At 45.7% G+C, this 15630-nt stretch overlaps 2 protein-coding genes across 3 annotated transcripts in view; both read right to left on the reverse strand.

Annotated features, from left to right (window-relative positions):
* The window catches only part of Rok (Rho associated coiled-coil containing protein kinase), a 57986-nt gene extending 54847 nt beyond the window's left edge, over positions 1-3139 (reverse strand). Inside the window, exon 1 of one of the 2 annotated variants that reach the window (XM_084578877.1) lies at positions 2525-3139. The gene's annotated coding sequence lies outside the window, so the exon portion shown is untranslated. The remainder of the gene's footprint in view (positions 1-2524) is intronic. The other variant, XM_084578876.1, reaches the window with a different exon arrangement.
* A 7291-nt stretch (positions 3140-10430) lies between these two features.
* The window catches only part of Cont (Contactin), a 43751-nt gene continuing 38551 nt past the window's right edge, over positions 10431-15630 (reverse strand). The window contains exons 24-25 of the mRNA XM_084578878.1: positions 15173-15293; positions 10431-14400 (exon numbers count right to left, since the gene is read on the reverse strand). Coding sequence (XP_084435004.1) covers positions 15199-15293 — 95 coding nt within the window. The 3' untranslated portion in view covers positions 10431-14400; positions 15173-15198. The remainder of the gene's footprint in view (positions 14401-15172; positions 15294-15630) is intronic.

Genomic DNA, 15630 nt, shown 5'->3' on the forward strand with positions numbered 1-15630 from the left:
ACTTCAGCATTGCAGTGAATCAAAACGATGAAAGGGAAGCTATATTGTATATTGTACCTTTTTATCCTTCACTTGAAAGGGCAATTGAAACCAAAACAAGTGAGGGAAGAAATTCAATTTTAAATTAAGCAGCACTCATACGCATATACCACGTGATTATCTGTGTAATGTGCTAAGTCTAATTACAAAAAAAAAAAAAATGCAACTGAAAATCAGAAGTCTATACTGCTTTAATGAAATGAAAGTGAAAACATTTGAAACAGGATTCGACATTTCGGCTGCAAATAATAAGAAAAGTAATAGAAAATCTGAGTTAAAAATTTTTAAATGATTAGCTTTATTTTCCCCCTTACTCGGGAACAAGGTGATGAGCATATACATCACAAGCATATTTTTTAGCGCAAAAAGACAGGAAGACAGAATCACAGGATGAAATCTGATGTCATAGCCACGACTTGGCTGTTGAAACTGCAACATATGAAAGAAAAAAATTCAATAATAAATTATTCAGCAGTTGTAGGTGAATACCAAGCAGTGGGCAATGTACAGCGATGTCTTGCATATCATTAACAAGAAAGAAACGTGCAACTAGAATTTGGTGCCTATACAGCTTTAAGAACTAACAAGAGGTCAATCGTTTCCACCATAACAAAAGTGTGGAATCATTCTTGTTCTACAGGCTAAGGTGAAAACTATGAGCATTTGTTTTCTTTCTTGGTATTTGACATCAGTTTATTTATCATCTTGTTTCATACAGTACATAGTGGTACTGGGTTATTTGTGTTTTGTGAAATTTGGGTGAGGTAAGTCCGATGATTTTAATCAAGAATTGTCTTTTATGTTTACATCAATGTGTATAATTCACACAATGATAGCCACCAGGGAGTACACCAGGGCGTGTTCAGCATTCTGTGTTTCATGCACTTTCTGATGGAGGTAGATGGAAGATGGTCATTCCCGTAAACAATGCAAGCGACTGAAACTGAAAGTTTGGGTCTAAAAATACAGTGAAAAACCTTTTCGTACAAAGTAACAAAAAAAGGATAAACTTGCTGCACATGGCAACACACTAATAGAAAATGCTACCCAATTACACATGCTGTGAGGAGACCACTGATTAACTGTGAATCATATTCATTTCACTCATATCTCGTCATTCCAAGCAGTGTCGATTAAAACAAACTAGGGATAAGCTATGTGATCTGGACAGTCAGTTCATTGTTGCTTATCAGTTGCACGCTCCACAGGCCTTTCAGTGCCTTCTTTCTGTCGCGTAACCTTAGCGCACTGAAACCCATCGGTCACCGATACGCTGTGAGCTGCCAGAGATAGTACACTGGTGATAGCGGCCCCTTGTACTACTGGAACAGAGCTGCAAACTTTTTCAGGCCCAGGGTTCTGAAACGAGCAACGACCGCCGATAATTTCGCCCCATCGAAAAAAGAAAATAAGCAAAAAATTCCGGGGCACTGGTCGAATAAGCTGTCGCCGTGGGCCGGAAGACGTGCAGATGCTCTGAATCATTCGACGAGAACGCGACCGCGCCAGCCGGCCAGCAAAAGCCGAAGCCCAGCAGCAGCAGCAGCAGCAGCAACAGAAAACCACTGCAGAAAACAGCGTACACAAGAAAGGCGTGTCTCGTCCAGTGTTTATCGAGCTGGGTGAACCAGAGAATTCACCCATCGAACATTGAAGGATATGCACCTGTTAACTTAAACGGCACGCCATAATCAACCGGGCGCGCACAAAGCTCACCTACTATATTTACACTTTGAAAACAGAAAAGCATGAAAAGGAAAATTCTAAACAGAGGAAATAGAGAGAGAGAGAGGTGGGAGGGGATTGAATCCCGCAGCGGCGCGCCATGCCCGCGCTTCGAGGGAAAGAAAAAGAAAAGGGCGAGACTGCCACGGGAGGCGACCGCGGCGCCCAATTCTCCGGTAGAATCGTGGAGGCCTGTCAATTATGCGGCGACAGCTGGTCGCTCGTTAGCGAGTCCGCCGGTGCGCCGCTGTGGTTTCTTCAAGCGAAACAACGCGCGGATGTCCCGTTAAGCGAAGCGTGGAAGAGCCGCCGCCGCTCGTCCGATGCTCCCTCGCAGACACGCGCCGGAAGGAAACCTGCGGCTTCGAAAACGTTGCTGACATCGGATGAGTCCACCACCATCGCCGCCCGCCCCGCGAAACGAAAACGACGCTCTGCCCTGCTTTGCCAGCGATTACAACTTTTACTTCTTTTTCGAGGCAAAGACGACGTCCTCCGCGCAACGCGGAGCGAGGAAGGGGGCCCTGGAGACTATAACATCCCGGCGCAAGCAGTGGGCAGATTTCTGCTTTTCTTTTCCCTTCCCTTAGGCGTTTGCGCGAGGACGATGCCGGGCGGGATATATACCCGGAAAAGAAAAACAAACGTTGCTCGCGCGATGACGAGCTTTGGCCAGCCGCCGCCGCCGCGCACGCTCCAAGTTTCACGCGAGAGGTTTCACTTTTGTCAACGAGCGGGAACGCGCGCTCGCGCTGCTCACCTTTTGAGAGGTTTGGGGGACCGCCACCCGTGCGGGTTCCAGTCGAGTCCGTTTCCGTCGCTAGTCGCCGCCGCCGCACCTCCTGCGCTCGCTACGTGAGCGTGCACAGTAAACAACGGGAGCGCAGCGTGGTTCCGAAGCCCCGCGGGGCTTCATAGCCGGTTGGCACCAACACTGTCCGGCGTACACCGACACGAGACATGTCACCCCTCCCGAACGCTCACGGTTCTCGCATGGTCGTCGTCCGCGTCAGGGGCCTTTGTCGTCGCCACAGCCAGCGCCTCACAGCACCCCCCACCTCCGACCGCAGGTGTCCGGCCACTTGCGGTCGCACACACTTACTGCACAACCAGACGTCGAAGCGCGGGGTTTTTGCTTCTCTGCTTTTTGGTGTAGTTTTGACACAGCGATCCCGAAAAACCGCCTACCACACTCGGCAATGCCAGACACCGAAATCCGCAGAGCTGGCGGACGATGCTGCATCGGTTGCTCGTTGCTCCTTGTTGCCAGCAGGAATGACTGGCATGACTGCTACGGACTTGAACAAGCCATTTTGAACCGCCGTTCAATTTAAAAAATGCAAATAGCTTACCTGTATGCTGGATGTTAATGAACTGCTCAATGGGCCTTTTGACAAAGTAATCACAAAGCACGCGCATCTGGGTATAATGTATTTCAGTTATTTTACTTTTTTTTTTTTGTTGCCGATTCAGTGATCGGAAGCTGCACTAGCGCCGCGTTTATGATCGCGACCGTGTTTGCAAACACAAACCGGGAAAGCATCGTGGTAGAGGTAGTGCGGTAGGGCGACTGGAAGTGCCGAAGCTGCCGAGCGAGCTCGAACGCGCGGATCGCTTTGCGGATCGCGGCAAATGCAGCTTCTGTCAGTGCTACGTGCTTAGATACCCAGCTGCGCTGCAGAACTTAGTGCGATATGCGACGCTCTGGAATTTGCAGCCATTAGAAGGATGTGCTGCATGAACTTTAAGAAGCGGTAATTCGGACGGGATACTGAAACGAAAGGTGCCGCCTAGCAGTCATGAATACGGACCAAGCCTTGCTTGATGGCCCAGAAAAGAGCCGTACAGTGTTCCTGTGATGTCGGCGCGTCATTGACTGGTCTTGCTGCTTAAGGCAGATCCCGAACACCTTTTTATCAATTCAGGACTTGCGGAGTACTAAAGAAGACAACAATGGACTCCCGGGAACGTGGCTTATACATGGCCACTTTTGGGGTCGTGGCCGCCGGACTGATGCTGTTGCGACTTCGGCGTAAGCGCCAGGAGCGTCGGATACGGGCGCTGCAACAAAGAAACCGCCGCCTCGTCGCTCTGCTAGCTGCTCGGAGGTCCCCGACTCCGGAGCCGAAGTCACCACGGAGGACTGGCGGTGCGAGCCGCGGCGGTGGTGCCACTGGTGGCGTGGGCCGCCGACGTCGCATCTGGACCCGGTTGCGTAGCGACAACTTCTGGCAGCACGTCATGTCTCCCGACTTCGACGCTCAGGACTGGCTCCACAACTTCCACCTCAGCCGCGCCACCTTCGAGCACGCGTGCGACCTGCTCCGAGACCACATCGCTACGCACGACACCGCCTGGAGACCTGCGACTCCCGTCGAGAAGAAAGTCGCCGTCTTTCTGTGGCGATTGTCCAACAACTGCCACTACAAGGTCCTCAGCCAGCTGTTTGGCGTCGGCCGGTCCTCGGCCTGCCTGATCCTCAAGGAGGCCATCCAGGCACTGATCCTCCACGTCATGCCGCGGGTGGTCAAGCCGTGCGAAAATACGCCGAGCTTTTTCGAAGAAGTTTACGGCTTGCCTGGCTGCCACGGCGTCATCTGCTCGACGTACATTCCAGTCAGCCCTCCCAACTACGTCAAGGCAGAGTACGCCGTGCCGGGCCAGGACGATCTCTACGCCTGTCTGCTTCAGGTCGTGGTGGGCCGCGACGGCCAGATCACAGCTGCGCGAGCGGGTCAAACTCCTTCCCGCCCAGGGAGGCTGGAAGACTGGGCCTTCGTGCCCGAGGTGATGGCGGCGTGCGAGCAAGACGCGGCCTCGTCCAGCTCAGCGGATTCCAGGGATCCTGGCCAATTTGCCTATCTGGTGGCGGACTCATCATTTCCGCTCCGGCCCGAAGTACTGAAGCCCTACGACTTCGCAGCCACGAAGCCACAGAGGACGTACAACAGCGCCCTCAATGGGGCCATCGGCTACGCGACGCAAACTGTGCTGAAGATGAAGGCCCGCTGGAAGTGCCTGGCCGCTAAGTATGAGGGGGACCTGAGCAGTGTGGGAGACTTGGTGCTGGCCTGCTGTGTGCTGCACAATATCTGTGAGGTCAAAGGGGACCGTTTTGATCCCCGTTGGGCTGAAGGCATCACCGCCACTCACCCAGCATCGTGCCACATCCCCAAGGTCTCGGATGAATTGCTGAGCAAAGCTAGGGTCAAGAGGGATGCATTGGCCATCAAGTTGGCAACGAGAGATGTCTGAGCCACTTTGTGGGATGCTGTTCAGTGGCCTGTGTTTTGGTTTAACAATCTTGCCAGGGAGGCCAATGACAGCAGCAGGCTGTAGAGGAGCACAATCCGGATGAGACGTCAAGTTTACTTGGCGTGCGGTGGCCTATTGCTGGAATTGAGAAAATCTCAGAAGCTTTTAACTGTTTACGTACACATTTGTGACATCTGAAATTTTGTGTTAGGACATGAAGTCTGTTTAGCAGATTTGTTAAGAAGAACGATTCTTAGTATCGTGCAGAACAGGAGCGCAAAAAACCCGCACACAAGGAACACATAGAAACAGGACTAGCGTGTCCTGTTCCTTGTGTCCTGGTGTCTTGCGCTCCTGTTCTGCACGATGCTTCACCGACTCGCCCACGCAAAGGTATTATTCGATTCTTAGTACTCTGAAAGTTACAAAGCCTTTCTGATCAGTTTATCTAATGGGCAGAGGAGTTGATAAAATGTAGTCAGGCTGTGAGTAAAAATTCCAGAGGTGCTTAATACCCCTGTCACACAAGCAAATTTAATGTCAATCGTATCGAATGACATTAGATGCTATCGAATGACATTAGCATCTAATGTCATTCAGTACTTAGCTTAGGTGTAGTAATGTAAATGCATTGAGAGTTGTTGCGCGCCACCTAGTAGGTTTTTCCAGCACTATGCTTGCAGACCTCGGCCATGTTCAGCCAGGTGGCATAACTGCATAGCATATTTACCTAGGTTAAATGAAGGAGCGACGCAGGTGGAACTTCATAAATGTGACGATGTTCACAGCACAGCACGAGAGTGTGTTGCAATCTCTCGTGCCTGGGCTGAGGAAGTTGATCTATTTGTTCTGGCACGGCTTCGAAACCCAGTCGTGGCATGTTTTTCTTTATTGACAATTCGTGGACATGCTCTGTTCACAATTCCTGTCCACGGCATTCACGAGTCAAGAAATGCTTTCACATTACTAAGCGGTTTATAAGTGTTACTAATGCAGGATGCAAAATTTTTCAACACGCCCTCCGCTTTGCTTTGGCTAGTGGGACAATATCCACGTAGAGAAAAAGTAAACAAGGCGGTAGCATATCCTGCAGAGATGTCCATTTACTGGGAAGGGATGTGTCAAAGGGAACGTGCTTCACTTGCATCGTTGTTGTGATACCAAGAAAAGGCTAGTCGCTGGTGACGCCGTGTGTTGATGCAAGATGAGTGGTGCACATGTTAAACTTGATTTCCACATTTTGTGAATGCATTCCTTTTTTCTATTGAATATGCACGGGGTATGTTCCATCATTCTTTCGACCGTTGGCACTGCAAAGGATGCCGAAGTGAGGAACGAGCGTGTTTAGTATTTGCAAGCCTGCATGTGTATGTGTGTCTGCCTTTTCACCACATCTCGTTACTATCCAGTCTTGTACACGTTACAGAAAATAAGTAACCGATAGAGATTACAATTTCTCCATTAGAAATGTAACTGGCTACACTGGTCAATTAATTACAGCTCAGGAAAATATCTGATTAACTGCAGAACAGTGATTGTTACTACGGCATTACTTTTCTTTGAACATTATTGTCATAACAGAAGCTTCCTTGAACTGCAGTGAACTAGTGCCGTTTGCTTGAAGTTCTCTTACATATTTTTAGCTTTTAACGAGTTGTTTTAAAATGTCGCTGATTTCGTGAATTTTCCTCATGAAGACATCAGTTGCCACACTGAACACTCTCTCAATTTAAGTGCTGGAGGGTAAGGCGGTGTTATACCGTATGAATACGCATCTACTTGTAGTCGCACAATGCGTTGAGGCCAACGTCTACGTTCTCTACAAAGCACCATGCTGTGAAAAGGTGCTGCAGGTAAGGCACCTGAAAAGCTTGAAAAGTAATCTGCAGATGTTTCCTTGGAAACATAAGATGAAACTTTTGGTGTGGAACCATAGTGAGGCTGGTTCGGTTCGGTCAGCTGGTGGAGCTTCCCTGATGTCAGGCAGCTATGCACACCGTCGTGTGGCCAAACAATTGGACACAATCTCATAGCAACGAATGTTTCACCCCTATAGCCTTTTTTATATTGAACTAATTGGATTGTATGTAATCATTAGAGAAAAAAATCATTGAATTACTATACTACAAATTTTATAAAGTATTCAACTGATAATAAAATACAGGAAAATGTAAACAGTTAAATAATCAATTGCAGCTCTGCTACCATTCAATACATAGTTTGCATTAGCGTCATAGTGGCCACCATGTTTGGGACCAGAATGCACTTTCCAAATCTACTTATTGCACCTACTTTGATAGCCTGCTTCTCCAGCGATAGTCGCCTGTCTTTAGCATCAGCGAATATAGGCAGAATATAGGTGAACCTTCTCAATTCAGCTTTCATGGTTTAAAAAATATGATTAGCTCCTGCTTATGTGCAACAAAAACTGTCGTGACCCAGGGGGCAATGCAGGCAGATGCAGAGATGAAATAAGGTCGTATGAGGCCTTCCATCACTGAGCCAGGTCTAGTCCGAGCGCCCCTCCCGCGCCAACGACCGATTCGTCATCGTTGCAGCTAAGAGCGGAGGACACGCAGTGCTATACACAAGGCATTATTCCTCCCTGCAAAAAGTAAAATGAGCTATGTACAAGAAAGGAAGAAAAAAAATATGCGGCAACACCTGAGCTCCACATGAAGGGTATGATCCTATAGCGGGTGCTTGCATACTGAAGGTGAAACACCAACACATTAACCTTAACGTGCACTGACATCGCACTGCACATAAGCAAGGCATCCGTGTGCCATGCGATGTCGGTTCAAGTTAAAGAACCTCAGGTGGTAGAAATTTCTAGTGACCTCGACTACACCATCTCTCATAGCCCGAGTCAATTTGGGACGTAAAACCCCACAAACCAAACCAAACCTTTCTTGTGCATGAACTATGCAAAAGTTCCTGCGCGGCCTAGAGGTAGCGTGCCCAACTCTGGGCTCGATGATTGCTGGTTCAAGTCACAAGTTTCACAACTAAGGCTAAACCATTTAAGGCATGCAGGGGCCCTTAATTTGCATTGCGTGTCCTGTTTTAATTGCATTCCACAGAATGTGACACCACGTCTGGCACGAGTTTCGTGACATGTCACCGACGAGACGGCACCACTTTTGTCGCTTAACGGAAGCCTTAACACTCTCACATTAAACAATCACAGCAAAGCGATTTAGACAACCCAATGAGGAGTAAATGGCCCGCTGCCTAGAGCCTTCTCGAGAAGGTATTTTTTTACTCCTCAGAAAAGGAGTACTATCTGCATTACTCTCGCTTGTTTAAAGGAGTAAACATCTATAGAAACACCATAGTGGAGGGCCCCAGGTAACTTTGACCATCTGGAGTTCCTTAACACGCACTTACATTGCACTATACATGGGTAACTTGCATTTCATCTCAATTGAAATGTGGCCACTGCAGCTGGAATCGAACCTGGGTTGCCTGGCTCAGTAGTGCAGCACCCTAATCACCGAGCCGCTGCGACACGGCGTGAAAGGAAAAAAAGCATGGGTAAACTGAAATGCAAACTCCGAGTCAGGTTTGCACTTGTGAGTAGGCCATACCAGTTCAAAGCACAACGTGAAAATAGTGCCGCAGTCACACGAAAAGTAAGGTTTTTCATGGATAATTTCAGGATGTGGCTGCTGATGCCCGATTATCACTATCGCAAAAAACTTAGTAGTAGTGGATGCTGCCGATGCAGCAAACTTTGTAAAGTCTGAATTACTGGTGCAGGAGCTTTTCGCACGAACCCTTTTAGTGCACGAGGGTTCCGTACTACACCTGGTCACCCGGTTCACAGTGCATTGTCCTGTGTCAAAGGTTACAGTGTTGGCACTGGCAAAGCACCTAATTTACCATCACCCTGAAAGTTTCAATCTTTACTTTAGTCGTCAATCTCGGTTATTTGTTACTGCAAACTACAATTTTAAAAATTTGTAGAAAGTGTCATGGTAATGAGCAATGTGCTGTTGGATTATGAAAGCATATTCGGAAGAAATAGTAGTTTTGGGTGTGCAGTAGAACAATTGCTGCACCGCCTAAGCAGCAGAAGTTCCTTGTACATCATTGACCATTTATATGGAAACAAGTATGGAGAATAAAATATGTAAGGCGACGTTAAACAGTTGAAGAGAACAGCTTTCCAAATACCCATGCATCATGCAATGTTTGATCACAATGCAGTATTTCTTAATAGATGGAGTGCACAGTTCCGAAAACAAAAGAAGCACATCTCAAAAATATGTGGATTTTTATTTAACAGGCATTCCTCCACACTGTGGTATAGTGCCATATGTACATGTGATACCTGTTTCTGCAAATGGAAAAAAACCACACACACGGGCTCTGGAATGTTATTTCAACACCACTTCACAAAAAAAGAAAAAAAATAAATTTTTCACTGTACTGTAATAACAAGGGGGAAAGTTTCACTTTAATTTCTGCTCAACCCAACCCACTTTTCAAAAATCACAAGAATAACTTTTAACGTGGGCACAGTACCAAAACTATGATATCAACATGATGCCTGCATTTACATGAATGTTACCAAGTTTCACGGCACACTGTCATGTGAAAGCTGCACTTGATGCAGGTTGATGCACTACGAAGGTGTGAAAACTATTCGCCAAGATAGCCACCGAATCTTACGGTCACATGTTAAAATATACAGAAGCTACAGCTCGCTCGTCTTTCATTTAGTTTTTCCTACAAAAGCAGATCACTTGAGAGATGTGCCACCTAGGGCACATTGGTTCAGAAAGACTTGTATATGAGTCTCTCAGAACCAACGAGGTTTTCTTGCTCTACCACACCATACCACACTTTCAAATGATCATTGTTCAATACGGCTGACCTAGGCAAGTAATGCCGACCGATTGCTTTCGAGGAGAAGGGTAAAGGTGTTTCTTAAGTGGTATAGAACATAAGCTCTGAGGAAAAGGAAAGTATGTCTTACGCACTAATCCACTTAATTTCATCACTCCAGTAATCCTTCCTATTGGTCCTTGCCCACTTTGTGAATTTGGCTGAGTGCCAATGAAGGGTGACAGTCCACTGTCACAGCTATGCTTTTTCCTTTGATGCCGTGCACTCTTTTATACAAGGTGTCACCAATGTTGCCTTAAGGCCAACTTGAACATGAGTGGGACATTATTATACCTCACCTAGATGAATTAAGCCTTGCACACATTTCAACTCAGCCATAGCTTAGAGATGACAAAGATGCACTTGAAGCATGACTGAGAACCCTCCAGCGGGCTTGAACTGTGGTGGAGGAGCTACTCTGAATATTAGTCATCAGCTGCACATTTGATGAACCAGCCAAACAAGGTCGGGGAACACGGTACTACAGCAAGGCACTAGATCATGTTCATGTTATGAAGCAACAAACAACAAAACCAAACGAACGGCTTTCTTCCTTTTTTTTTTTATATATATATAAGTGATCCACTGTCATGGAGAAGGGATAGGAATGTAAACACATGCTTATAAACAAATTTGTCTTAACAGCTACCTTGGCCTTTCACCACCACGAGGCACTTGACAGCATTTGACTGCCTATCAACATTGTTTCAGCTGTCCACATTACTGTAATCTTAAACCTTTGCAGGAGCCACACTGGAGAAGTGCACGTTAAAAGGATTAAACTTTGAAGATGTGGGAAATGCGATCACTGCACTAACTGAGGTCTTGCGAATCCAGACAATGAATGCAGTGCCTTGATATGCAACAAAAAATTGTGTATAGAGCTTGAAAGATCTCTAGATTAATGGAATAATAATGTTTGGAATGCATCTCTACTTTTGGTTACGCTAACATGTCTGCAAAGAATCCTCGTCAAGCAATATAAATGAGGAAAGGAAAAGGGCAGTGAACGTATAATGTACAAGAATCATTCAAAATGTGATACCTTGGAATGTAATCGCTCATTTCGAGGCAACGACCACCACCAATCGAAAGCTTACACACACTGATCAGTCAACTAACATGCCTATAGATAAAATCGATATGCGAGGTCAGTGCTACAAGGTATCGGGAGAAACAGAACAAAGAAACTATCTAAAATGTTCTGCTTAAACAGTGTCCAGCTCAAGTTTTGGACATTTCCTGTTCACTGATCTCATTCTAACGTAATAGATCAGTGATGGTCTTGACGCAACTTTTGTGGCTGGGTGTCTATTAAATACATACATAAATTTGATGCAACACACAGGGCTCAACCCGAAACAGTGCAATTAATATTACTGATGTATTAAAATTCAAAAATCTTCGTTATGCACATGTGTGTGGTGCATGAAAAGCAAGTGCTATTGCAACTCTCCACTCAAAAGCATGGTTTTCTTCTGTAGGCCCCAAATGTTTTACTGTAACATGAAAAAATGTTGGTAAAAAAAGTTAGCTGCCCCTTAATTTGCATTAATTTGCAAGTGCGCTGTGTTTATGTGTTGTGTGTGCGCTGCGTTAGAGTATCGCAGTGAATTATCCAGACCAACTAGCCAGGATTGCTACCCTCCATCAGCTGAGCTTGTCAAATATACCCTGAACCATCAACATTTTCCCAGTCTACCTTGGAACGAACTGATACAACTGACGACAGACATATAACTCTTCAACAGAGGGACGAAACAATGCACAAAATACACCGGCGGGTTTCTGAATGCAGGCATACGACACTACAAAAAAGCAAGGAAGGTCTAAAACACATCACACTCTCTCGCACAGCTAAAAGGCAGATGTAACATGATTAAACATAAATTCTTTTATGGCAGTGCATTGACAGGTAACTCAGATCCCAGCACATTTACTATGAGGCCACAATGCACAAAAAGGCAAATTCCTTTCCCTGCAGATGAAAAGTATGGTATAGGGTTTTATGAGAATACTTTTCTCCTGTCATATCACTACAAAGGTCTTCAGCTGGTGCCCAAGTAAGATTCACGTTAAACGGCTGTAATACCACATCGGCGTGATCACTCAGACATCACTCTTGCTAGAACAGCACCGAGGCAATCACTACGTGGATCGAAACTTTCTTGCTCGGTGCGTTTTATAGTGTGCCATGACCCTTTTGGTATAACAAACCAAGCAAGCTAAAGTAAAATGCATTTAATCAAAGCTACAGTTATCTTCTGGGTTCTCCTTTACCTAACAAAATTGCTAATATATAGCTTATAGGGGTAGTTCTAATATATGAGTCATTCTTAATACTTGGCGAATCGTCCATGACCACACTAGGCCCCATTTCTCTTTTGTTTTCTTTCTACAACAATGCACTGAAGAATCATTTTCACAAAAGAAAACGAGGCAACATTCTCGTCATGAGTGATTAAAGCACTTGCAAAGATGTTACGGGAATAGAATACGAGAAGGGATGTGGGAAACATTTGAAAAGAAAGCCGGCAGTTTCTCTCCATTTGATGACGGTGCACTCACAAAATTTGTCAGTGTGGGTGCTTAAAAGTTGACACTTGAGAGTCACACGCATACTAATGTTAACACATAAAGTTCCTATGTAAGTGCTCTGTGAGACTCATTCCGACACTAATGGTGGTCAGGAGTGGCAATAATTGGCAGAGCACAAAGATCTCTCGCTTCGGTTACAACGAACTGGGAATCATTAGAAAAATTCCAAGCATGGACGGATTGAAAAAGAAAAAGAATGCTTCCACACGGGACAAAACATAGCAATGTAAAATTGCAGAGCATGAATACTATGTCACTCCGGGTTAGTATCATCAATACTAAATTGCGGCTTAAACCTCAACATTCTAAGAGCTGGTCTGCGAAGATGACATAATACGGTGTCTCAGTCAAAGACCTCACATCTAAATTATCACAAAATTTGCAGCTACGAGGCATTGACCACCGCAACAGACAGGATGCCTGAAAGAAAAAGTACGCAGTAGAAAATCTACAACAACACTCATTTGCTTCGCACATAAGGTACACACTACCTTACAAAATGTGTGGATTACGGTCTAACAACCTTGCTGATGTTCTGGCTTCATCAAGCAAGTTAGTGAACTATGTACTAAGGGGCCTGGATTGTACATTTTTTCGCTCATCATATCAGTCTAGCACCTTCCTAAAGTTTTTGCTCAATAAATAACTTAGTGAGCTGATGAGATTCAAGCATAGGAGCTGTACAGAGGGTGAGATTCAACGTTGTTAGAAAGAACACAAATCTTCTGAGCAGTCCAGAGGCTGCTCAATGCGAAGCCCATAAACGCACATTACAATGCGTGAAAATGCCTCACTAAAAAGGACACAGAAAAAGCCGCCGTAAACTGATGCGAGATTCGTAAAGCGCGGCGTGCCTTCCTGTGTGTGATGTGGGGTTCACTGTTACCGCCAGTTGGACTAAAAGGCACATAATACAAAAGAGCAAATAAAAATGTAACCGGGCAGAGATTCACCTCGGTAGAGGCCACAGATCTGTTGTAATGGAGTTTCCCCAAGCCTGTGAATGCATACAAGTGTAAACGCTTGTTCCTTCATGGCTGAATTTTCGCCTCTGAGCAGAACACACTGCCCTACAAGCAGCCAGTAGAGCAACACCATAAGAGTGATCTTTCCACAAGATAAATTAATTTGGCGGCAGGAAATGGCAGTGCATGATTCAATGCAAGGGCCTTGCACTCAGCAGCTCACACCAGAGCCTTAGGCTACATTCACCGAATGATAAACTGCGTAGAAAAGGCAAAAGAAAATCTAGTAAGCCTGGTCAAATAAAAATCAGCACTGAACGTTAATTCTCGGCCAGTTTTTGCCATGCCATCGGCAAGCAGCGCGGCTACCCCTGGACTTTACTAACGATGAACAACGTTAATCCTACATGATCGAACATTTCATTTTACAAATGCTGCGAAGTATGTCATCAAGAGCAGTCCCCTCTCTGTGCTATTATATAAAGACCTGGGCTATTCTTCGCAAGTCAACGTTCACAAGTCTAAAAACAACAATGCCAAATTTTGCTGAAAGGGAACCACTGGCACATCAAATATGCCAGACAGCTTCTACCAAAGTTGCTGGTAAGTTGATTACTGTGCCAGTCATGGCACACACTGCCATTCATTTGGGCCATCAGGAATACTCCAGACTGCTCTGGGGCAAGCACTAGAAGTTCCGTCTTAAGTCCAGAGCCAACGGACACTATTTGCTAGCAGCACTGTTCAGTCTTAGCATTGGATGCCGGGAGTCTGGCGGTAGCAGAGCACTTTGCACCAGGGCACTGGAAGCACTGAAGTGCGATCTGCCTCGGCTCTTCCGATAGCTTCCGCAAGCTCAAGTAGCGTCCTCAGTGTAGTCAGCTTGCGTCCTCAGTGCAGGCATCAACTTTCTTCATCTGTACGTCTGAAACCAACAAGCCGAGGCATTTGCAACGAAGCTGGTGCCAAAACGTTTCTGGAGGCCCTGAACAGCCACTGCGCTTGCCGAATTTTTAAATGCAGCAAACATTTACTTCTTATAACTAACAAAAGAAGGTGTGTTACTTTATCATCTTTGATGACTGTTAGCTAGGCACCATGAGTCGCTTTGGGACGTTAAACCCCACAAACCAAACCAAACCAAACCTACAAATAGTTGAAATCTGAGAAAGGCAAATTGAATATTCTTCTCTTATTTCTTTTCTTAGACATCTTTGGTGAAAAAAATGGGCTTCAGTATGGTTTTACTGTGCAAAATCTTTCCCTTGGCACGAAGACGGAGATTACACTGCGGACGCCAGTAAGGGAGTCTGACAGATCCAGTTCGACGACAGAATGAGTAAGCACACTTGGTAGCCTTGAATACGCACTCTTCCATGCAAAAAAAAAGGAAGTGTTTAGATTTGCACGCAAACCTTTTTTTCAAGAAATTTGCTTGTGAAAGTAGGGAAGGTGCTTAGAAGGGGGGGATGTGCACGCTTAGATTCGCAAAGATACGGCACATCCTTCAAACATTACATTTCGTCAGACATTACTGAATTCGATGCAGAAACTGCATTCAGCCACCAAGCGGTGCAAGCCAGTGTAGTTGATCTATACTCGAAGTGAAGTTATATGCATGACAACGTACAGCAAATATCTGAAGCATTACCAAAAACACTGAACAACAATGATTTGGAAGTAAGAAGACCACTTACTACATTTCTGCTGCTTTCCCCCCGAGCTACAATCTGGCCACTAAGAAGACCAGCCAGAGTAACAGCATGCTCCCTCCTGTGATAGGAGCACCGCCCGTGTAGGCGGATGCCGTGCCTTCCCCTGCACGCAGGTGAAGAAGAAAGCGTGCGCTTTAGTACCCACACATTCCCATTCGAGCACTGACCTGCTGCAGCAAAAGCGAGACAACATATCATATCATGATCACTGAGCACTTCATTCCCCATAATGACTGCACATTTCAAAACAACAAGATAAAAATGGACACAGCATGTTGAACATGCATTTCTGCAGTGCGCATACTTTCTACGGATCCGTATCAGTGCGTATCTAACAGTCATTGTTTCTCTTCTTCTTCTTCTTTTTTTTTTATTTTGAGCAACCAGCGCTCAGTTCATGGCAGCTGACCAAAGTCCATTGAGAGATATGCAAGAGAAAA

The sequence above is a fragment of the Amblyomma maculatum genome, chromosome 9 (assembly GCF_055883805.1).
Source record: "Amblyomma maculatum isolate TAMU_Amacu chromosome 9, ASM5588380v1, whole genome shotgun sequence".
Lineage (NCBI taxonomy): Eukaryota > Metazoa > Arthropoda > Arachnida > Ixodida > Ixodidae > Amblyomma > Amblyomma maculatum.